Source organism: Dama dama, chromosome 33 (assembly GCF_033118175.1).
Source record: "Dama dama isolate Ldn47 chromosome 33, ASM3311817v1, whole genome shotgun sequence".
Taxonomy (NCBI): Eukaryota; Metazoa; Chordata; class Mammalia; order Artiodactyla; family Cervidae; genus Dama; species Dama dama.
Window position 1 is genome coordinate 40,124,642 of NC_083713.1, and position 23,431 is coordinate 40,148,072.

The following is a 23,431-nucleotide window of genomic DNA, read 5'->3' on the forward strand; positions in this document are numbered from 1 at the left end:
AATGTATACCTGTGAAGAGAAAAAGACACTGAAATCTCTTCTGAATCATTAAAAGAAAATTAAAACTTTTTTTCAAAATAGTTTTGCTACTATTTACTGCTTCTTTGAAAATTTATAATCTATAAATTATATATGTACACACAAATGTATGTACACACAGCCACTATACCTCAGGTAAACAAAAGGGTCATTTTCAAATTACTAAATAAAGCATTCCTTACTGCAGTATGGCATGTCACAATGACTAATTATGCATTATTTACACAATCCTTCAAATGAATGTCTTTTAAAAACATCTGCTTTGTGGAATGGAAGCAGATACTAGTCTAATTTATCAGAGAAACCCACAGACACTTACATGATGGGGTTAAACATTTCATGATTAATGCTCTAAACTACAATTAAAAAGTTGGCATGTTGTGATTTAGTACAACCAGAACATGAAATTAAGATATTTTTATGAGTAAAAATGGCAAAGTATGAATGCTACTTCTTTAATCTGTGTAAACATGTGTTACCTTTTCTTAAAAATCATAAACATGTTTTCTGGGACACCAGAAATATCCTACAGGACATTTTCAAGCATCAAATTAGCATCTTCCAAGAAAATCAATGTCTATAAATATAGAATTTGAAAAAGCTTCAAAGTTGAATGAAGTAATCTCCATCTGTGATTAAGATTAGGGGATTTGTGGAAGCATGGTCCTTCTTGCCTGCTCCATTTCATCTGAGTGCCTGAGTATTACTCAAAAAAGGGCAATTAATTAGAAAAAGTAGAAGGTTGCAGCTAAGAAAAATATTTGTGTTAAGGGACAATAATGTTGTGGGGCTATTGAAAATGTGTTATAAACCCCATTAAGCTCATAGTAAAAGATGAAATACAAAGTGAATTATTTTATCTTTTCTGTGATGTATCTCCCTGATACATACTGAATACGCATGAAAATATGCTCAGTAAAAAGCAGAAGACTTCTTTAAAGAACTTAAAATTCTTAAAACGCGTCTGCTTTGTTAATCTGTGTGTCTGTTTATATTATATGAAATGACAGAGGTCTATACTGTGTGTAAAATCACCATGGAAACAGAAACCTAGAGATCAGTAGTAAGAAGACTTAGCATGTACAACCCTTTAACTAGTCTTTCACAAACCAGCATGCTGTAACTTTATGCCAGATTCTCCTTGTCCTGAGTTGCTATAGCATTTACGGGTGTGCCCTTTCATAAAAAGTAGTGTAGTGTGAGTTCTGGCAGGGCTTTTAGGATGGTAATAGCACGCAATGATAAGGCAGATGATACTTTCTTTGTTAAGGGAATTGGGCATGTGACAATTTTTTCAACTCTGGCCTAGGAGCCAGTTAAGGCTGTTACACACAGGGGCAACACTGTGAAAAATGAGGAGAGTATTTAGTCTTATGGGAACTGAACTTGCTATTTGGCATTGGGATTCTCACTTTTCATAGGATCAGAGGCTCAGGAGGCAGTCTACTTTCCAGAGAGCTGTTGCAGAAATAGTATTCCAGTGCCTTCAACATTTAAGAAGTAAAGCTCTCAGCCAAATTCTGGAAGGGCACCTATAAATGACAAACTATAGAAACAGTAAGTTTAGAAATATAAAGATGAAAAGAAACAGATCACACTATGAAGTGTCCAAGTTTAACAGGTGATTGTTCATGAAAGGCCAGGGGGCTCACTTCCTAATGAGAAAAGCTGAGAAAAGAATAAGGGATTTGCTGTCATGTAAAAAGTGTGGTGGTGGTAGTTTAGTTGCTAAGTGATTGACTCTTTGCGACCCATGGACTGTGGCCCACCAGGCTCCTCTGTTCATTGGATTTTCCAGGCAAGAATACTGGAGTGTCTATCAACCTAGTGGGGTGGGATGGGGAGGGAGATGGGAGGGAGGTTCAAAAGGAAGGGGATATAGCTATACCTATGGCTGATTCATGTTGAGGTTTGACAGAAAACAGCAAAATTATGTAAAGCAATTATCCTTCAATAAAAAATAAATTAATTAAAAAAACCCAACAACACTGGTAACAACCCAATTGCTCATCAACAAGAAAATGAATAAATTAACTCTGGCATATTCATGCAATGCAATGGTGAAAATGAGTGAACTACAATTGATTAGCATGGATAAATAACAAAAATAATTTGAGCAATAAAGGCAAGTTAAAGAAGATCATTAAAAAAAAAAAAAAAAAAAAAGAATACTGGAGTGGGTTGCCATTTCCTTCTCTAGGGAATCTTCCCCACCCAGGGATCGAACCTTGCTTGGCTGGCAGATTCTACCACTGAGCCACCTGGGAAGCCGTAAAGTCTAGTCTATGGAAAATAAGTGCTCAAAAATCACTCAAATAATTTTTCAAAGACAAATTTCATTCTTTTACGGGAAGAAAAGTTATCAAATACATCACTAAAAATATTTGCTAATGGGAGATACGAGATAGACTTCTTCTATTAAAAAACCAAAAAGAATCTTAAAAAATAATCCATATATATTCACCACCAAAAGCAATGAATGGGTCTTGTGAAACTTTTTTCTATACTTTTCTATTGGATTATCTATTTGGATAAAGATAATCAAGATAAAGCTAAAGGCAGGCTAAGTTTGGTATAAAAATGAAATGTGGAGTTATAGATGGTAGCTTTGTTAATGTTTTCCAAAGTAACAGCTAAGCTTCCCCAGTGGCTCAGTGGTAAAGAATCCGCCTGCAATGTAGGAGTCGCAGGAGACGTGAGTTCGATCCCTGAGTTGGGAAGACCCCTGGAGGAGGGCATGGCAACCCACTCCAGTATTCTTGCCTGGAGAATCCCATGGAGAGAGGTGGTTGGTGGACTACAGTCCCTGGGGTCACAATGAGTCAGACACGAATGAAGTGACTTAACACGCACACACACCCAAGTAACAACTGTAAACTGAGGGAGTGCTGCTCAGTGTGTTGAGGAAGTGGTAACGGAAAAAGAGGAGCTTTCTGACTTGACAATTTCTATTTTATTTTAGCCCGCTAATAGAATATTTCTTCACATTATCACTAAAAGCATGAGAGAATTTAAATATTTATTTGACATGTTTGAATTAAACATAAAATGTTAAAGGCTAAAACTGGATATTTGATTTTTACATGAAGTACTAACTCAAAATATTTAAGCTTCTCAGGGGTATGTTCATGCATCATGAATAACTGGCTCGGGAACATTCAGATACACACTGACTAAAGCAAAATGCTAATATTCTTATTTGGTGGCACAAACACCCATGCACAGAATGACAAATGGAGTTCTAAGCTGATGCCCAGCATGCTAGAGGTAATTCTGCTTAATGTTAGCAAAATCTCATCTGTGTGGAAACGTAAAGTACCATGCACTGCCTAAGAGCGCATGTCACTGTCTCATAGTTGGTTTCGCTTCTATCAGGAGCAGCCTTCAGAATGTGGCAACACTTGGCAGGCTTTAACATATGTCACCCTGATGTACAATTTAAACCCCTTTGTTTACAGACTTTGTATTTAAATTTTTTAGAAATAAACTTTCAAACACATATAAAAATAGAGAAAAGTATAACTAACCACCTCCCAGATTTAATAATTACATTATGCCACACTTTTCATGCTCTATTTATCTTTCCCCTTTCTTCTGTTAGAGAATTTTAAAACAAACCTCTCATATGAGATCATCAGAACTCTAAATAATTCCACTTGCAGCTCTATAAAATAAGGACTTCAGAAAACTACCATTATTCCGTAATGCTGTATAATGAATTCATATTCAAAATCTTCCTGATGTCTCACAAATGTCTTTCTTCAGTGGCGTGCACTAGTCAGGCTAAAACAAGGTTCACTGATTGCATTTGTGATTGTTCTTTAAGTTCCTTTAAATCTAAAAAGGATTTCCCATTCCTTCATTTCCATTTTCTTGGTTCACTGCTGGAACCATAGCAATAAACTCATAGGATGTGCCACATGCTGAATTTGTTTGATGGATTTCTCATGGTATCATTTACACAACCTCGAACTACAATTTTTCTTGTAAGCAGAAATTTAGAAAGAAAAAGCTTTCAGGTCCAGTTTCTGTGGGTTAGAGTACTTTACGAAGGATGCCATGTACTTTACATCCTGTCACATCATAACTTTTATATTTGCTCAGATCAATCAGCCAATTCAAGTGATGGCAGCCTAATGTTTGTATTTTCAAGTATACCACCTTCCTTTCTACTAATGCAAGGATTCTCAGCCTTGGTTGCACACCACACAACTTGGTTGCCTGGGGTGGAAGTATAGGGCACAGAATTTAGAAACTACTGCTGACTGAGTCCCACACTCAGAGATGCCAAGTCACTCAGCCTAAGTTGTGGTCTGAATATTAGGACTTTTAAAAAATTCACAAGGTAATTCTAATGTGCAGCTAGGATTAAGGACATAGAGGTTTTCGCATATATTAACAATCTTTGCTTGAATCAATGATTTCATTAAGGGTTGTAAATTGCTGATTTTCTAATTTTATTGATTTTTCTATATTTATTACACTGTCTAGGGTTATTGGGTGATCCTGGGGAAAAATACACACAGGACAGGAAGGATAAAATTTTAATTCTTCTCTTTAATTACTAGTAAGTAAATTAACTTAATTATGAGTAAGGCAGTGGTTCTCAAACAGTAGAGTGGAATCACCTGCTGTTTAAAGGTGGATCTTGAAAGATTATTGAGGTCTGGTTTGGGCCCCACACTTTAGGAACTGGTCATGTGTAGGGAGGCCTGGGAATAATATTTTAACAACTCCACAGGCAATTTTAATATGCAGCAAAGTTTGGGAACCTCTGGAGTGAGGTTATTTGTTACTCAAATTACCTCCAGTGGTGATAAGAAGTTTTTTTTTCACTTGTTTTGATAGTGGTTGTTGCATTTTTGTTGACAGAAAACTGTATCAGATATATGAAAAGAGAAGAAAGCAAAGCTGACAGGTAACGTAACAAAATTATTAAGTTTAAGATCAGGCATAACTCCAACTTTCCTAAGAATTAATCAAATAATAGAATGGTCAGTGGTATGCTGAAGTATCCAGGCACTGTGACTGAATAAATATTTAATAAGTATTTCTTTAAATAATTTACCCTCTTTAATCTGCAGATGAGGCTTAAAGAGAAATTTGAAACAATTTTAAAAGCCTAATAAATTATTAAATATTTAAATAATCATGATGATTTACACTTCAAATGTTACTATCCACTGGTAACATGGGAAGCACAGATAGGCATAACAGTTGGTAAAGGTAGGAATGTATGTTTGTGGGGATGAACTTGGACCTGGAGAGTTTACATGAAGGTTATTCTAAATTAAATATTTGAGATTCAACAGGTACCAGAAAGAAGACTTTTTGGAACTTCCCTTATTTCACTAAGAGCAGAAAACTTCATGGATCCCTTCTGGAGGAATTTTATGGAATTAAAAAAAAACCAAAACGGAGAGACCACCTGCACCTTGTACCTGCATAAACAAACATCATCACAAACTGTCTTATCTCTTGTTGATTCCCCTGGAAATCCATTTGTTCTTCCTACAGAAGCCTTTCCTGCCTGCATCCTTTCCAGTAAGTTAGGTACATAACCCCCAACCCTAGTCATTTAGGGAACTACTACTTTTGTGAGCTTTATATGCATATGAATGCTTAGGGTTTTTATTATTCTTATTAATCTGTCTATTGTCAGTTAAATTCACAAGCCCCCAATTACCTAACCCAAGAGGGTAGAGGAAAAGTTTCCCCCTCCCACATCTCGCAAAGCATTTTCATGGGCAAATTGACACTATTTGCCAAAATAGAAATATATACACCCTTGTCCAGGCAGTTACCCTTAAAAATGTGATCAACAGAAACACTCAGATATGCAGTGATAATTTTTACCATTAATTGTCAAAGGGCAAAACTGGGAAAAACAAAATGTTCACTAAAAAAGAACTGGTTATATAAGTTTTCTAAACAATATACACCCATTAAATAGGAGGCAGATCTTTATACATAGTGTTTTAGAAACACAAGCATGGTTTTACTATGTTGTTAAGGAAAAAAGTCACAGAACAATATATATTATCTTCACTGTAGTAAAAAGAAAACAAAGCAGATGTGTAGATATTTACACACACACACACTCACCAGTTTGGTTTGTTTTCAGATTACTGTGTGTGTGTATGTGTAGGGGTGTGGATTACTGTGTGTGTGTATGTGTAGGGGTGTGGGTGTCTGTGTGTATATAGGGTGTGTATAGGTAGGTGTGTGTGTGTGTGTGTGTGTGTGTGTGTGTGTGTGTAGGTGTTTGGAGCAATGGTTATGGTACGGGTAGATGTGGGAATGAGGGAAATGTGTGTGTGTGTGTGTGTGTGCAGGTGTTTGGAGCAATGGTCATGGTACGGGTAGATGTGGGAATGAGGGAAATTGTTAGCTTTTACTCCAAATTCCTCTATTTATTTTAAGTAAGAAACATTCCTCAAAGAGAAAAAAAAACGCATGCCTTTTGTAACAAAACATGAAAAAGCTAAGTGAACCTTCACAGTAGTGTTTAGGAAGCTACAACACTGCAATTGTGGTAAGAAGACTATAATGACTGTGTTACTAAAAAAGGCCTGAAAAAATAAGCAAAGAAAAGCTTAGGACTCTAAGGCTGATATTAAGAGATATTCATATTCCTCTTGGTATTTGGAAGAGAAGCAGAAACAAAATTCTGTCACTTATACAATTTATAGTCATAATAAATCATAAGATCCAAGCTCAATAATAGTCCTTTGTACATGATTGCTAATCTAATATTCCGTTTATGAATATGTATAATATAACTTCCTACTATATCTCCTTTACAAATTCAGTACATTTCTACTGAGGCATGAAGTGTTCTCCTTTAAGTTTGGTCTTGTCTCATGATGTGCTGATTCTTTTTTGTGTTGTAAATTACTTACTCCAGATGGAGGAAAAAAGAAAAATAAATTGACTAGGGCTAGTCTCTCAATTATCTTTTATCTTCAGTATTTATGTTGTTGTTTTTTTTTTTTTAACCCATCCCAGTGGAAGAAAACTTGTGTCCGTTTTAGAAGCAAAATTTAAATGTATAAAGAAAATGTAAAAAAAAAAAAAAGCCTTTGAAAAACTTAAATTTACTTGTATATATTAACTAATATCTGTATATACTATACAATAATGATTTAAATGGATGGCATGTTAAAATTATGGCACTTCAGTACATATTCCACAATAAATAAATGTGGCACTAATAAATCTGATCAGCTTAAAATTTCTATTTTACCACCATCTTTCTCCTTCTCTTTCACATGTATTGTCAAATATCAAATACATGAATAGAATGGAATCATTCATAGTTTCTCTCCTTCTTATCATGAAAGACCCATCCAAGTTTATTAATCCCTTAATGCCTTTTGGTCAACCAGAAATTTACCCTACTTTTATGTTCCTATGTCTTTAATTTTTTTTTCACTTCCTACTTCAGCAAATTAAAAAAAATTTCCTTGAATTACAATGTCGATTTACAATGTTAATGTCTTCAGTACACCAAAATGACCCAGTTATACACATGTATATTTCTTTTCATATTCTTTTCCATTCTGGTTTATCATTGCATAGTGAATACAGTTCCCTGTGCTATAATATAGGATCTTGTTTACTCAACAATCCTTCTTTCTGATGCAAAGAGTACACAGTGTATGGTTATTTTTATGACTGAATTGGTGTGCTACTTCTTAAAAGAAGGGAAAGGCCAAGGTTTATCCTTTAGAAGATACCTTCCATAATATAATATTTTCCATCATGAAGAAATATAATTACTTGTGCATAAATTTGCATTCTCACTTTCTTCAGGTCTTTACCTATTATTCTAATATACTTTTTCTATGAATATGGATTTTTTTCTATTGTATTATATGGGTTCTTAAAATCTACCTCAAATTTTGGTGGAACATAAGAGACTGTAGAAATACATACACTGGTATGAAGGAGTGAATAGTGGAAAAGTGGCACATTAACAAAAGCGGAAACAGGAACACTAAGACAACATTCCCCCTTCACTCCTTTTCAGCAGAATATACATAAACACATTCACAAAATCCATGGTCATAAGGAATGAAAAAGGCTATGGAAAAGACAAAGCCAAACAGAAAATGATAAACTCTCCTCTGCATAAAAGAGGAGGTGTATTTACATTTTTAGAGAGGAGATATATAATGCTGGTAAGATAGAAAATACAGAATAATGAAGACAGAAGACAACAGAAATGCGAGATAACAACAAAGCATATATGCTTAAAACACTTTATAACATCCAGGGGAGCTTCTCCTTAAGACTGCTTCCCAATCAATCTAGGAAAATAGAAATGTTTTGTAGAATGGGTGATTATTCCACATGATCTAGGAAGTTATCTCTGTGAGTATTCAAAGCTTTGGCTTTTTGCTTTCCAAGAGCCTACAATCCCTGGTGAGTTAAAAATCAACCGAATCAACCAACTAACCAAGAAAAAACAAGCAAGCTGATTATCCTGAACTGAATCACAAATGGAAATCTTTTCTGCCTAGGGCATCTTGAGCTCTTCCCTAGAAAATGACTCTACAGTAAGTTAGCTATTTAAAAACAAATTCAACAGTTGGTCTCAATTTCTGGTAGTGATCAAATTATTGCCTTGCTATCAATTCACTTTGTTGCTGAAAATCTTTTCAAGTCAAATTTGTAATACCAAAAAGAGAAAAAGAAAGGGTAGAGAAATTGTCTTCAAGTAAATGTTCAAAATACTAAAGAAAAATGAGGAACAATAACAGACCTCCAATCCTAAATCCTTTCATGTGATCCTTTTTTATTTAGGAAACCAAGATAATTGAACAAAGATGTTTCTTTTGCTAAGACTTAGCCAAAGACAAAATAGACCAAAGACCTTTTAAATATACTTTATATTTAAGCCATCTCTACCTCATTCTGGGTGGGACTGCCAAATTTTAAAACAAGATTATTTTCATATTACATTCAGTATTTCTGCATGCATACTGGTAAAGAGAAGATAAACTTTACAGGAAAAGAAGCAGCAAAACTGTCATTTCATCCCATTTACTCACAATCAAACTTCTAAAGGGCATTGATGACTGCTTAGAAAAAGGATTATGAAACAAACCAGATATTTCTTTTATTCATATAATCAAATTTCAAATTTCTACTCTCATCATTATAGCTTATTGCCATGGTTACAACTTAAACGCCTTAAGAATGGCTGAAAACTAGGCAAATTTAAGAAAACACACAAGTAACATTAATGTAGTTAAAATAATAGAGTGAAGTAAATAGCATTTGTGTTTGCTGTGTTTGAAGGTTATGTTTCCCTGAAGAAGGAAAAAGGGTAAGTAAATGTAATACCTCCATGTTGGAATACGAACTTGTGCAGGAGTATAGTCTGATTTAAGTAAGGGATGAAGTATAGTTTTCAGGTGTGAATTATGAATGTGCATGTGGTGAAGACAGATGAATTACTGAAGTTGTATTTGGTGAGCTATTTGCCATGTGTATAAAAATAAAAGATTATACAATATTTATATATTAAATGAAACATAAATATGTTTCACAAATTATCTATAATATTTTATCTATCTCTATTTTATGCATTAGTAAATCATGAAGAAAGAAAGTGAAGTTGCTCAGTTGTGTCTGACTCTTTGCGACCCCGTGGACTGCAGCCTACCAGGCTCCTCCATCCATGGGATTCTCCAGGCAAGAACACTGGAGTGGGTTGCCATTTCCTTCTCCAGGGGATCTTCCCAACCCAGGAATTGAACCTGGGTCTCCGGCATTGCAGACAGATGCTTACCCTCTGAGCTACCAGGAAGGAGGTGGTCAAATGATTGAAACTGAGTGAACACACTGGTGGGGAGGAGAGGCAGAAAGGATGCTAAGGGATGGTCATTCCCTATTGGGTGTCTTCATAATCTAAGTTCATTCTCTTTATGAGTACATCAATACGATTACACACTGTGCCTGCCTGACTTTGGTAGTTAGAAATCTATAACTGCTTCCTCCAGTTCACTTCAGCCAGGATGTTTCTCCGGGTCTACTTTAGGCAGCACTGCTGGGAAGGCTGTATCTCCCTTGTGGATCCAGCTAATGCCTTAGACTGCCTTGCTCTACTTCCCACCACTGCTACAATTTGGTGGCAACCCACGCAGCGCTTGGTCCCTGCAGTCCTAGACATGGCAGCAGCTTCCAGGAACAGTTACTCCTTTGGGTGACTGGGCCCTGACTGATACAGCTATTTTCCTTGGGCTGTGAAGAACTTCCGCCTAACAAATGCTAACAATCCAAGAGAAAGGGGCAATGACAGGATATCGAAATATTTTGTAGCTAGAAATATAAACGATGACACTAATGAGGGAGTATGAGAGGACTGACCTCATATACCAAAAGGGAGAGAGAATGAATACAACTCTTCTAGGAAAACTACTTGGTTAGACATCTAAAAAGCCTTGAAAATGTTCATATACTTTGAATAGTTTTCTTCCTTGGGAAAACCTAGCCTAAAAGGTAAATCAAAGCTGCAGGTATAATTTTATATACAAGGATGTTTGCCATAACGTTATTTATACCCATGAAAAACACCTGAATGTCCAAAAATAAAGCTATGGGTAAATATGGTATATACTTGTAGTTTTTCTTTAAAGAATTCCCCTCCCCGATTTTAAGTGTATAGAGCTAAATATCTTCACTAGACCTGAAACACTTAAGACGGCAAGGATATCTGTTTTAAACAGTGACAACTATGTGTGAACCAACTAGGCTCTCAAGGAATATTTTTGGAATAAATTAATGATGCCATATTAAACATGAACTTACAGGAGAATTTTATATTAAATGGTAGAGTTCTGCCATAGCTAAGTAGCAAATGCACTCTGTATTTTTCTTTAAACTGAAATCTTCAAATCTCTTTTTAACAGTTCACAGCACTGCCACGTCTCCTGAGGAATGTTTAAATCGAATGACTTTTTGCTCAAAGGATTTCCAGTAGCTCCCCATGACCTGTAGGAAGTTCAAAGTCCCTGGTATTTACAGATCTCTATAATTTGGCCCAATGTGGTCTTTGGATGTCTTATCATCTCCCAAACCAGTTTTAAATGGTCCCATGAGACATTTTTGTCATCTCTGCTGCTGTGACAATGACAATACTCTCTCCACAGCTGGGCTGCCAGTCAAGCCCCAGGCTCCAGGCTCACCCCTGCAAAGTTATCTCACACATGGATTGTCCATTTGATGACAATGTTTCCTATATAATACTTGGCAGTTAACCGCATATTATTTCATGCCATGTCTTTCCTACTACTAAACTGCTGTTTGTAAGTCTTATTGTTAAGTAGATTTTCACATGTCTCTTCTTCATCTTTGTGCTTAGTAGCTTGGTCATGTCCAACTCTTAGAGACCCCATGGATTGCAGCCTGCCAGGTTCCTCCTTCTGTCCATGGGATTATTCAGGCAAGAATACTGGAGTGAGTTGCCCTTCCTACTTGCCCTTCCCCAGGGGCTCCTGCCAACCCAGGGATCAAACCTGTGTCTTGAGTGTCTCCTGCATTGAAGATGGATTCTTTACAACTGTGCCACCTGCTAGGTTTCCATACTACATGTCATCTATGCTTTGAACAAAACACTACATTTCTTGGGAAAAGCTTCTTTAGAAAATAGCAAAGAGCCTTGTATACACTATAAATAACACCAGAATCCTGGTATCAGGTTCAGATAAACTCTGATACCAGGCATTTAGTGATTTGAGTTTTACTGAATTCAAACTTTGTTTAAAAACTGTCAAAGTATTGGGATATCAAGGCCTAATCTAGTATTTATAAGTTGCTGGCATTGTCCCTCACATTATAAGCTTCATGAGCGGCAAGGGGCATGTGTGTGCGGAGTCCATCACTATCTAACCAGCAATGTGTATAGTGTATGATTCATGACGTGCCTGCTCAGTAAACATTTAGTGAGTGAAGACATCAAACATCTGTGAAAGTGGGAGACACTCTCCTTAATGTAATTCATCCTTTATATGAGGTGAACTTAAGGTAAAAAGAACATATAGACTACATTAGAATCTTCCAGGCTACTTTAGAAGCTATCAGGTAGTCCACATTTGAGTACAAAAAAATGAACATTTCAGGCAACTCTTCTCTTTTAATATGAAAAAAAAACTGTGAAAGGAAAGACTTTGACTTAGATAAGTGATTAGCGAACTTTCCAAGATTATACAAAATACTGTGGGTGAGGGCATCACTGTATTTCTTTATGATAAAAAATTCAAATATTGAATTGACATTAAAAATATTGATGCTCAATCCTTTAATTTCTTTACAAATGACATATATAAATCTATTCAACCATGTTAAAAGATTAATCATATTAAGAAGTACTACCTTTAAGCAAAGTAGCTCAATATTGTCACTATTAAAGTTTTGGCTAGACTGATCTCATCAAGAGACAGTAAATTTAGAGAGCAGACTTTGCTTGGGCAAAACGTAAGAAAGATTTTTTATATTATTAAAAACTCATACCTGTTGATCTCCAAGGAAATGACTTCTCAGTTGAGCTAGAGAAAAAGGAAAAAAAAAAATGGAACATTTACTTGTTTGGTTGTAAACTTTAACTGTGGATCTGTTTTGTACATAAACATTTAATTTTCACGTTTAATTACATAAAAGTATATCAAAACCTCAAACAAAATTTAAAGTGACTGTTCTAAATTAATTTTTAGAGAGTATTTAACCCTGTATGTTAATCTGGGACAAATTTGTATTTCTTAGAACTTAAGGCAAATTATAAAAAGACATATGATTCTCCTTGGATAAGACAAATATAATAGCACAGCTAACTGTGACCTTCACAGTATTTATATGAGGGCCTATGCTGCTTTATGTGGAATAATTTATGTGAAAACTACATATAAAACAACATATATATCATACACTGTATGACATATACATTAAAAAGAACCAAAAAGGTTGTTATTAAGTTTATTCATTTTACTTATTTTCAAAAAAGCCTTAGATGCTGTAATAGACATATAAGTTAATGGGGTCAGTTTATTGAATGTTACTTTATAAAATTTAAATATCATAAATCTTTATATCAAAACACACAGTTTTACAGCTTAGGGGTAAATTTTCACTATATATTTTTCTTAGTTTATAGAGTGTATGCTCAGTCGCGTCCAAGTCTCTGCAACCCCATGACTATAGTCTGCCAGGCTCCTGGTCAATGGGATTCTCCAGCAAGAATACTGGAGTGGGTTGCCATGTCCTCCTCCAGAGGATCTTTACCACCTAGGGATAGAACCTGCATCTCCTGTGTCTCCTGCATTGGCAGGTGGATTATTTACCACTGAGGCACCTGGGAAGCCCGGTTTATAGAGTACCAATTTTAAAAATTAGTGGATAAAAACATATGTGAGCCTCCCTGTCCACCCTCTCCCTTAAAATAATACAGGAAAGCATGGTGCTCAGGGGACAGTGTAGCAGAACAAAGCAATAAGAGAGGCTGAATTATTAGGCATTCATTAAATGTTAAAGTACCTCACATACATTATCTCCTGTATACTGTTCACAACAACCTAATGAAGAGGTACCTTATTATCTTTATTTCACAGATTAAAAAACTGGACACAGTCTTATACCATTAGTAAATGGAAGAATTGGGATTTAAACCAAGGATGGCTTGATTTCAAAGTCAGGGCTTCTTACCATTGTGCTATATAGTAGAACAGCTTGTGATCCCATTTATGTATTAAACACACACACATGCATACATAGACATACACAATATGCTTAAGAAGTGTAGAAAAATAAAAATCAAAGTGCTAGAGGTTTTTTCTGTGGGTTACAACTAAAAGGATTTCTTTCTTTTTAAACATTTGTACTTTATTTAGAAATCAGAAACAAATACATATTGAAGTATTTTGGAATTACTTATTAAATTTAAGGAAAAGGTACATGACTTTGCACTTAAGGAAACTCGAAAATAAAGAAAAGAAGAATACTTTCAGGGCTGTAGTTCTAAGATTTTAAGTCCATGTTAGTCCCTTGGTATTTCCCCCAAGTCATTAAGTGGCTAATGAAACTCTAGCTGGTTAAAAACTCTAGATTCAGTAAGAACTCCCCAAAGTTCAATTTTGTCTGTGATCTGCGAGCAGCTCACATTTCAGGACCTTGAACTAGCTGTGACCAGGGGGACATGCTCCCAACGAACAGAGTCAATCAGTTAATGCTCATCTTCAGCACTCTGATCATGATCCTCTACCTGACGTACTCCTAACTAATTTCAAAAGGGACTGACAGGAAGAAAAAACAGATGAAAATTTGGTCAAATATCAATAAATGGCATATTTGCCTTGCTCCTGAAGATATTACCGCATTCTCAAAAGTGGTTTACAAAACTGAATTCCAATTCTCTTGAATATTATCATTTAATCCTATTATCTAAACTAGCTTTCTAAGCACCAAAGTTGCTATTACCCAACTGTGTTTCTATCAACATATTCACATTTTTTGTCAATATTAAAATCAAATTACCAACCAGAAATGTTTAATATAACTCAGGTGTCTTGGGAGTGGTGAAGTCTATTATCTTCTGGTTGAAATTTACATAAACCTTAATGAAATATCTTTACAAGTTTTTATTTTTGAAATTTTAGATCATAGATTATATGTCATCTTAACTGCCCAAACTGGGCAAGGGTTGTGGCTGCTTTCTGCATCTCTTTAGGTCAAGTGCACTGCACATTGCCCGGCACACAGATGTTTAATGTGTGTGTGTGTGTGCTCAGTTGTGTCCAAATCTTTGCAAGCCCCTCTACTGTAGCCTGACAGACACCTCCATCCATGGAATTTTCCAGGCAAGAACACTGGAGTGGGTTGCCATTTCCTACTCCAGGGGATCTTCCCAACCCAGGGATCGAACCCTAGTGTCTTCTGCTTCTTGCTCTGGCAGGTGGATTCCTTACCACTGTACCATCTGGGAAGCCCCTAATATATACAGCTGTAATACAAATTGTGAAAAAGTATTAATAATACTGACTTCTTCACTGTTCTGAGGGATTAGGCTTATGTAAATTATTACTATTTTGTTCAAAAGCTGGTTTGAAACTCAACATTAGAAAAAACTAAAATCATGACATCCAGTCCCATCACATCACGGCAAATAGAAAGGGGAAAAGTGGAAGCAGTGATAGATTTTATTTTCCTGGGCTCCAAAATCACTGTGGACAGCCAAGAAATTAAAAGATGCTTGCCTCTTGGAAGGAAAGCTATGACAAACCCAGATGGCATATTAAAAAGTAGAGACATCACTTTGGCCACAAAGGTGCATCTAGTCAAAGCTATGGTTTTTCCACTAGTTGTGTAGGGAAGTGAGAGTTGGACCATAAGGAAGACAGAGTGCCAAAGAATTGATGCTTTCAAATTGTGGTGCTGGAAAAGACTCAGAGAAGGACAGAGGAGCCTGGTGTGCTGCAGTCCATGGGGTTGCAAAGAGTCAAACACGACTTAGAAACTGAACAACACTTTGTTCAAACAGGTCAAATTATTCACCCCTACTCTAGGTAGGAAGTTCCAGTAGTTTCATTGTATAACAAGCAGGCAAGCAGCATTTCTGGTGCTGAAAAAAAACCTTTGGTCATCAAAATACAGTAAGGCATTCCAGTCCTAAATATTCATTGGAAGGACTGATGCTGAAGCTGAAATTCCAATATTTTGGCTACATGATGTGAAGGACTGACTCATTTGAAAAGACCCTGATGCTGGGAAAGACTGAAGGCAGGAGGAGAAGGGGATAACAGAGGATGAGATGGTTGGACAACATCACCGACTTGATGGACATGAGTTTGAGCAAGCTCTGAGAGTGGGTGATGAACAGGGAGGTCTGGCTTGCTGCAGTCCATGGGATCGCAAAGACACACACACATGGGATTGCACACACACAACTGAGTGACATGAACTGAACTGAGGTGAAGGCATGGGGAAGTCTGAATTAAAATTACTTGTTCTCCTATCGATTTCTAGACAAACAATAAAAAAAAATCACAGGGAAAAATAAGTTAATATTGAAGATTAAAAATAAAAAATTCCATGGTATATTTTGAAGACTATATATTCCAGCCAAATTACTTTCACACTAATTCCACAATCCTGGTCATTCTATGTTATTCAGAACAGTCTATTTCTTTCTGAACCACCACTCTGGGATTCAGGGATCAGGCAGTAAATACATGAAGTTCTGAAATGCTGTTTCAAGTCACTTTTATTGGAACAACAAAACTAGAGGCAGTTCCACATGACACATAGGTGTAATCCTTCCTCCCTCTCTCCCTCTAGCCATCTATTTCAAAAAAGATTTCCCCAACTTTTATTGAATGTCTACAACATGTCTCAGAGCATTGTGGCCATGGATGACTCCATTCCATTCCCTTTCACTTCTCATCTGAATATGCCAAGAACCTCCTCTGCAGTGTGAAAACATTTTGAAATACAAGAATGGGATCATCCATGACAACTATGTTTCAGTGGGAAGATGCATTCACAATTTCTAACAACTTAATTATCAACAACCTTCTAGAATGAAATCCATTCATAAGTTTAGGACTGTTTGGTTAGACAGCAAACTACAGTTAAAACCAAAATCATCAGCAAATTAATAAATCAAGGCAATTCATTTTAATGAGAAAAAAAAATCTTAGTTTTAAGAAAGATACCATGCCTTCATCACAGTATGGATGAGAAAATGCAATAAATCACTATAAAATTCCGTGCACTTAAGAAATTATGTATTTTTTTTCATTCACAGACATAAAGGAGCCCAAAATACCTTTGTTGAATATTTATTGCAGTCTTTCAGTTCAGTTCAGTTGCTCAGTTGTATCCAACTCTTTGAGATCCCATGGATTGTAGCGCACTAGGCCTCCCTGTCCATCACCAACTCCCAGAGCTTGCTCAAACTCATGTCCATCAAGTCGGTGATGCCATCCAACCATCTCATCCTTTGTCATCCCCTTCTCCTCCTGCCCTCAATCTTTCCCAGCATCAGAGTCTTCAAAAGAGTCAGTTCTTTGCATCAGGTGGCCAAAGTACTGGAGCATCAGCTTCAGCATCAGTCTTTCCAATGAATATTCAGGACTGATTTCCCTTAGGATGGACTGGTTGGATCTCCTTGCTGTCCAAGGGAGTCTCAAGAGTCTTCTCCAACACAATTCAAAAGCATCAATTCTTCAGTGCTCAGTCTTCTTTATGGTCCAGTTCTCACATCCATACATGATGACTGGAAAAACCATAACTTTGACTAGACGGACCTTTGTTGGTAAAGTAGTCTCTGCTTTTTAATATGCTGTCTAGGTTGGTCATAGCTTTCCTTCCAAGGAGCAAGCATCTTTTAATTTTGTGGCTGAAGTCACCATCTGTTGTGATTTTGGAGCCCAAGAAACTAAAGTCTCTCACTGTTTGCATTGTTTCCCCATTTATTTTCCATGAAGTGATGGGACTGGATGCCAGGATCTTAGTTTTCAGAATGTTGAATTTTAAGTCAGTTTTTTAATTCTCCTCTTTGCCTTCATCAAGACGCTCTTTAGTTTCTCTTTGCTTTCTGCCATCAGGGTGGCGTCATTTGCATATCTGAGATTATTGATATTTCTCCCGGCAATCTTGATTCCAGCTTGTGCTTCATCCAGCCTGGCATTCCTCATGATGTACTCTGCATATAAGTTAAATAAGCAGGGTGACAATCTACAGCCTTGACGTAGTCCTTTCCCAATTTGGAACCAGTCCGTTGTTCCTTGTCTGGTTCTAACTGTTGCTTCTTGACCTGAATAAAGATTTTTCAGGAGGCAGGTAGTCCATGCAATTCTCCAGGCAAGAATGCTGAAGTGGGTTGCCATGTCCCCCTCACAGGATCTTCACAACCCAGGGATCGAACCCAGGTCTCCTCCATTGCAGGCGCATTCTTTACCATGTAAGCCACCAGAGAAGCCCATAGCTGTCTTTGAAATCCCCTTGTTGTGATATTTGCCTATGTTATGAGTGAGAAAACCAGCCGCTCACAGCCCCTTGCAGCCAGAGAGCCGTCAGTGACAGGGTCTAGAAGGCTGGTCAGTGTGAGAGGGGTGCGGCAGGGACCAGCAGTGGCAGCGGACACTGTTCCCATATTCCCCAACTCAGAAGCTGGCTCTCTGGCCTTCCCGGAGATTCTGAAAATTGACGGCTAACAGCTTCTGACAAGTTCTTTTCCAGCTTACACAGGCCAGAGAGGATTCTACTGTTTGTAGCTGAAGGTTCTGACTGATGTTTTATGACTGAGACCAAATATAAACGGCCCACTGAAAAGAGCTAAAACCTCACTCCTTAACTCTTGACCTGTATTTCCAACTGCGTACTGGATAGAATACATTTTGTACTTGATACACTGAAACCCCCCCCCCCCCCAAATAAATTCCCATCTAATCATTGCCACCTAGTCACTCACTGAAGAACACGGAGCTGCTTTACTGACGACCGACTGTCCCCGCATCGCCCTCATGAACAGCTCCACAAGGGCAGGGACGTCTGCCTTGTTCACTTACAGAACCTACAACAGTTTGTGGCATACGGCTGTCACTCAGAACATACACCTTCTGAACCCATCGCTACCCCCAAGTACACAGTTCAGGCTTTCATCCTCTCATGGTCTCCTGGGTGGATCATTCTTTCAGGCTCTCTCCTAGCTGGTCTGCTTGGCTTTGATTTCTCATCCTTTCAGGCTCTCTTCCAGGCTGTTGCTACGGTGATATTTCAAACACTGAAATCTGAAATTCTCCTGATGCTAACACACAACAGATTCATACAGGATACATTTCAGGCATCTTGGTTAGTATGGCAGAGATTCAAACATCTTCAGATGGTGCAGAAGGCCCTCCACCACCTGGTTCCTTCGAGTTTGCCCTTTCCCACACAAACCTACATTCTAGGCATTTCTAATTACTTGCAGTTTCCTCACATATCAGGCTGCTTCACACTTCTAGTACTATTTTGGGCGTAGAATGTGTAGAACACAGTCTGGAAACTCAGAATTACACAAATTTCAGAATGGTATACGTGGTACAAGGTAACAATATATATGTCACACACACCCATGGATTGGAACACTCTAGTTTACTTTCACTTTTTAATCACTTAGTAATAACAGGAATATCTTTGTAAAATGGTCAACGTTAATAAGTCAGTACTCTATTTCCTCCTGGATTCTACTGTGTCTGATGTGAGCTTAAGTGGACAGTAGTAGGAAACAATAGGAGAGGGAGGAGTGGAGAAAACTCGATGAAGCTACACAGTAACTTTATCATGTCATTTCCCTCACCTTCTCCCTGGTCTAGTTGGGGCTCTATCACTAGTGAGGTGCAGGCCACTGTCACTTTCTCACCCAAAACACACTGACTTGGGAGAGAATTCAAGTTATTCCACTTTGTTTTATTTAGAAAAATGGTTGTTAAGAAGTTTTATACTACATACAGAGACATATATGTGTGTATGTATATGTAGAGCCCTTATTAATAGATCAAAAAGTTAAGCACAGTCAAAACTTAAGCTTCATTTGGTATTAATGGACAGGAATTACTGGAAGGAATACACTAGAAACTGTTTTACTTATGAATAGAGTATGGGCATGTACCAATGTCTAGACTATATACCCTCCATGACACTCTCTCTGGTAAGCACTAATCATTCTTCAAAAATTAGCTTGATGAAAGTTGATCACTTCTTCTTTGTATTAACAATTAATCTACCTTGATTCTTGTTTTTCATATGATTGTAACTGCAATATTTGCTTATCTGTTTCCACTACCAGATTATGGCTCTCTTGAGGATAAAGATTGTGTCTTAATTCTATTTGCATCCAACCACAATTGAGTAGAATGCTGAATAAATGCTAATTGATATTAATTTTTTGAGTTGCTCATTATTAGGGCTAATCCTATGTTATTTTAGAATTGTTTCAATCATTCTACAAAGGAATTTTTGGCTTTTTCTACATCGTACAGAAAAGATGTCTACTGTAAATATTACATGAATCCATTCAACAAGTATTTGTTGATCATCTACTGAGTGCCAGACATTGTTAGAGGCTGGGATATAATGGTGAAAAGAAGCAAACAATGATCAACATTGTTAATCAGGGAAATGCAAATTAAAACCACAGTAAGATGTCACTTCATACTTGTCAGAAAGGCCATCACCAGTTCAGTTCAGTTGCTCAGTTCTGTCTGACTCTTTGCGACCCCATGAAGCGCAACACATCAGGCCTCCCTGTCCATCACCAACTCCCGGAGTTTACCCAAACTCATGTCCATTGAGTCAGTGATGCCATCTAACCATCTCATCCTCTGTCGTCCCCTTCTCCTCCTGCCCTCAATCTTTCCCAAGATCAGGTTCTTTTCAAATGAGTCAGCTCTTCACATCAGGTGGCCAAAGTACTAGAGTTTCAGCTGCAACACCAGTCCTTCCAATGAAGACCCAGGACTGATCTCCTTTAGGATGGACTGGTTGGATCTCCTTGCAGTCCAAGGGACTCTCAAGAGTCTTCTCCAACACCACAGTTCAAAAGCATCAATTCTTCTGTGCTCAGCTTTCTGTATCGTCCAACTCTCACATTCACACACGACTACTGGAAAAACCATAGCCTTGACTAGACAGACCTTTTTTGGCAAAGTAATGCCTCTGCTTTCTAATATGCCCTCTAGGTTGGACATAGCTTTCCTTCCAAGGAGCAAGTGTCTTTTAATTTCATGGCTGCAGTCACCATCTGCAGTGATTTTGGAGCCCAAAAAATAAAGTCTCTCACTGTTTCCCCATCTATTTGCCATGAAGTGATGGGACTAGATGCCATGATCTTCATTTTCTGAATGCTGGGGTTTAAGCCAACTTTTTCCCTCTCCTCTTTCATTTTGATCAGGAGGCTCTTTGGTTCTTCTTTGCTTTCTGCCATAAGGTTGATGTCATCTACGTATCTGAGGTTATTGATATTTCTCCTGGCAATCTTGATTCCAGCTTGTGCTTCATCCAGCCCAGCGTTTCTCGTGATGTACTCTGCATATAAGTTAAATAAGCAGGGTGACAATATACAGCCTTGATATAATCCTTTCCCACTTTGGAACAGTCTGTTGTTCCATGTCCAGTTCTGTTGCTTCTTGACTTGCATACAGATTTCTCAAGGAGCAAGTCAGGTGGTCTGGTATTCCCATCTCATGAAGAATTTTTCATAGTTTGTTGTGATCCACACAGTCAAAGGTTGTGGCATAATCAATAAGGCAGAAGTAGATATTTTTCTGGAACTCTCATGCTTTTTCTATGATCCAACAGACATTGGCAATTTGGTCTCTGGTTCCTCTGTCTTTTCTAAATCCAGCTTGATTTCCATCTGGAAGTTCACAGTTCATGTACTACTGAAGCCTAGCTTGGAGAATTTTGAGCATTACTTTGCTAGTCTGTGAGATGAGTGCAATTGTGTGGCAGTTTGAACATTCTTTACTATTGCCTTTCTCTGGGATTAGAATAAAAACTGACTTTTTCCAGCCTTGTGGCTGCTGAGGTTTCCAAATTTGCTGCATATTGAGTGTAGCACTTTCACAGCATCATCTTTTAGGATATGAAAAAGCTCAGGTGGAATTCCATCACCTCCGTTAGTTTTGTTCATAGTGATGCTTCCTATGGCCCACTTGACTTTGCATTCCAGGATGTCTGGCTCTTGGTGAGTGATCACACCATTGTGGTTATCTGGGTCATGAAGATTCTTTTTGTATAATTCTCTGCACAGGTATACTACATTGTATACCTATAACACATAATATTGTACACAACTAAACTTCAATTGTAAAAAAGTTCTGTTTTTCTGTACATGTTAACTCCTGAATTCAAAAACCACTTCATGTTCACTGAGATGAAATCTCAGTAGCTGGAATAAATTCCAAAATGCATTTTTCTCATTCTCTACCAATTCATTACTAACTGAAGTTATTCCATTAGCAAATGTGTAATATATGGATACTAAATCCATTTTGAGAAAAATTTTGGCAACTGATTATTGGTTTGTTGTAATTACCTTTGTAATTCATTGCTCTAATATTTACAAGTCTACATTTTACTTGATTCCAAGGTTTATTTCTCTCAGTTAAAAGATGAAAGGTCAGTTTGCCTTTTTATCTTAGGCAATTCACATTGAAATTACAGTAGTCGTGTACAGATGTGAGAGTTGGACCATAAAAAAGGCTGAGCACTGAAGAATTGATGCTTTCAAATGGTAGTGCTGCAGAAGACTCTTCTAAATTCCTTGAACAGTAAAGAAATCAAAACAGTCAATCTTAAAAGACATTAACCCTGAATCTTCATTGGAAGGACTGATGCTGAAGCTGAAGCTCCAAATCTTTGGCCATGTGATGCAAGGAGCTGACTCTGGAAAAGACCCGGATGCCGGGGAAGACTGAGGGCAGGAGGAGAAAGGGGCAACAGAAAATGAGATGGTTGGATGGCATCACTGACTCAATGGGCATGAGTTTGAGCAAACTCAGGGATAGTGAAGGACAGGGAAGCCTGGTGTGCTGCAGTCCATGGGGTTGCAAAGAGTCGTACATGACTAAGCAACTGAACAATAACAACAAATACCTTGCTATTCTCTAGGCATTACAAATTGCTTTTTAATAAACTGCTTCAGAATCTTCTTAGATATGAAAGTGGGACTCTAGAGTCCCCAGTTAACTCCAGGTTTCCTATTATGCACTTAGGATTTCCTCTGCCAGAATCTGGCAAAATAACTACTAATGATTCTCAACTTTTTGTGTCTATTTGGAGTGTTACCAGATTAAACTTAAAATAAATTCCCTTAACTGAGTAACCCAGTCTATCAATTAAATTTCTCTATTTTCACTAATTATAGGTAAATTTTCAACAATATGGCAATAACATCATACCATACTCTGAGTCTTCTAAAATTTCTATCTAGTATTGCTTTGATTCCCTTTTAATTAGTACATTTAAAACTCTGTTCAGTTCCTTTTAATGCACTGGTAAAATATTTCATTAGTTTTTTTTGTGAGTTCTTAGCTGAGTAAAGCTCATTGTGTGCTTCAGCTTTGACTGCTCTTGAATTTATGGTTGAGAAAACCACTTTTTGAAGATAATGCCTGTAGAAGTACCAGGTTTTAAAGCATTCATCATGTAAGCAGGTCAAATTTTTCCTCACCTTGACCTCACCAAGAACATCTTTGAGTTCATTTTATACTTATCATTAGTAAGGTGAGAAGTGAGGTCTAGAAGCCGAAGATGGAATCAAAGGGCTCTCTAATACCATGAAGCATCTTCTGATATTCCAAGAACTCATACCACCTACCAGTAGGTAACTGATAGGTTTTAACTAGTA

At 37.3% G+C, this 23,431-nt stretch overlaps 1 protein-coding gene across 11 annotated transcripts in view; it reads right to left on the bottom strand.

Annotated features, from left to right (window-relative positions):
* PKP4 (plakophilin 4) overlaps positions 1-23,431 on the bottom strand; it is a 248,260-nt gene that overhangs the window by 71,633 nt on the left and 153,196 nt on the right. For all 11 annotated transcript variants that reach the window (XM_061135252.1, XM_061135255.1, XM_061135253.1 and 8 more), the window contains one exon: positions 12,559-12,593. In XM_061135252.1, coding sequence (XP_060991235.1) covers positions 12,559-12,593 — 35 coding nt within the window. The remainder of the gene's footprint in view (positions 1-12,558; positions 12,594-23,431) is intronic.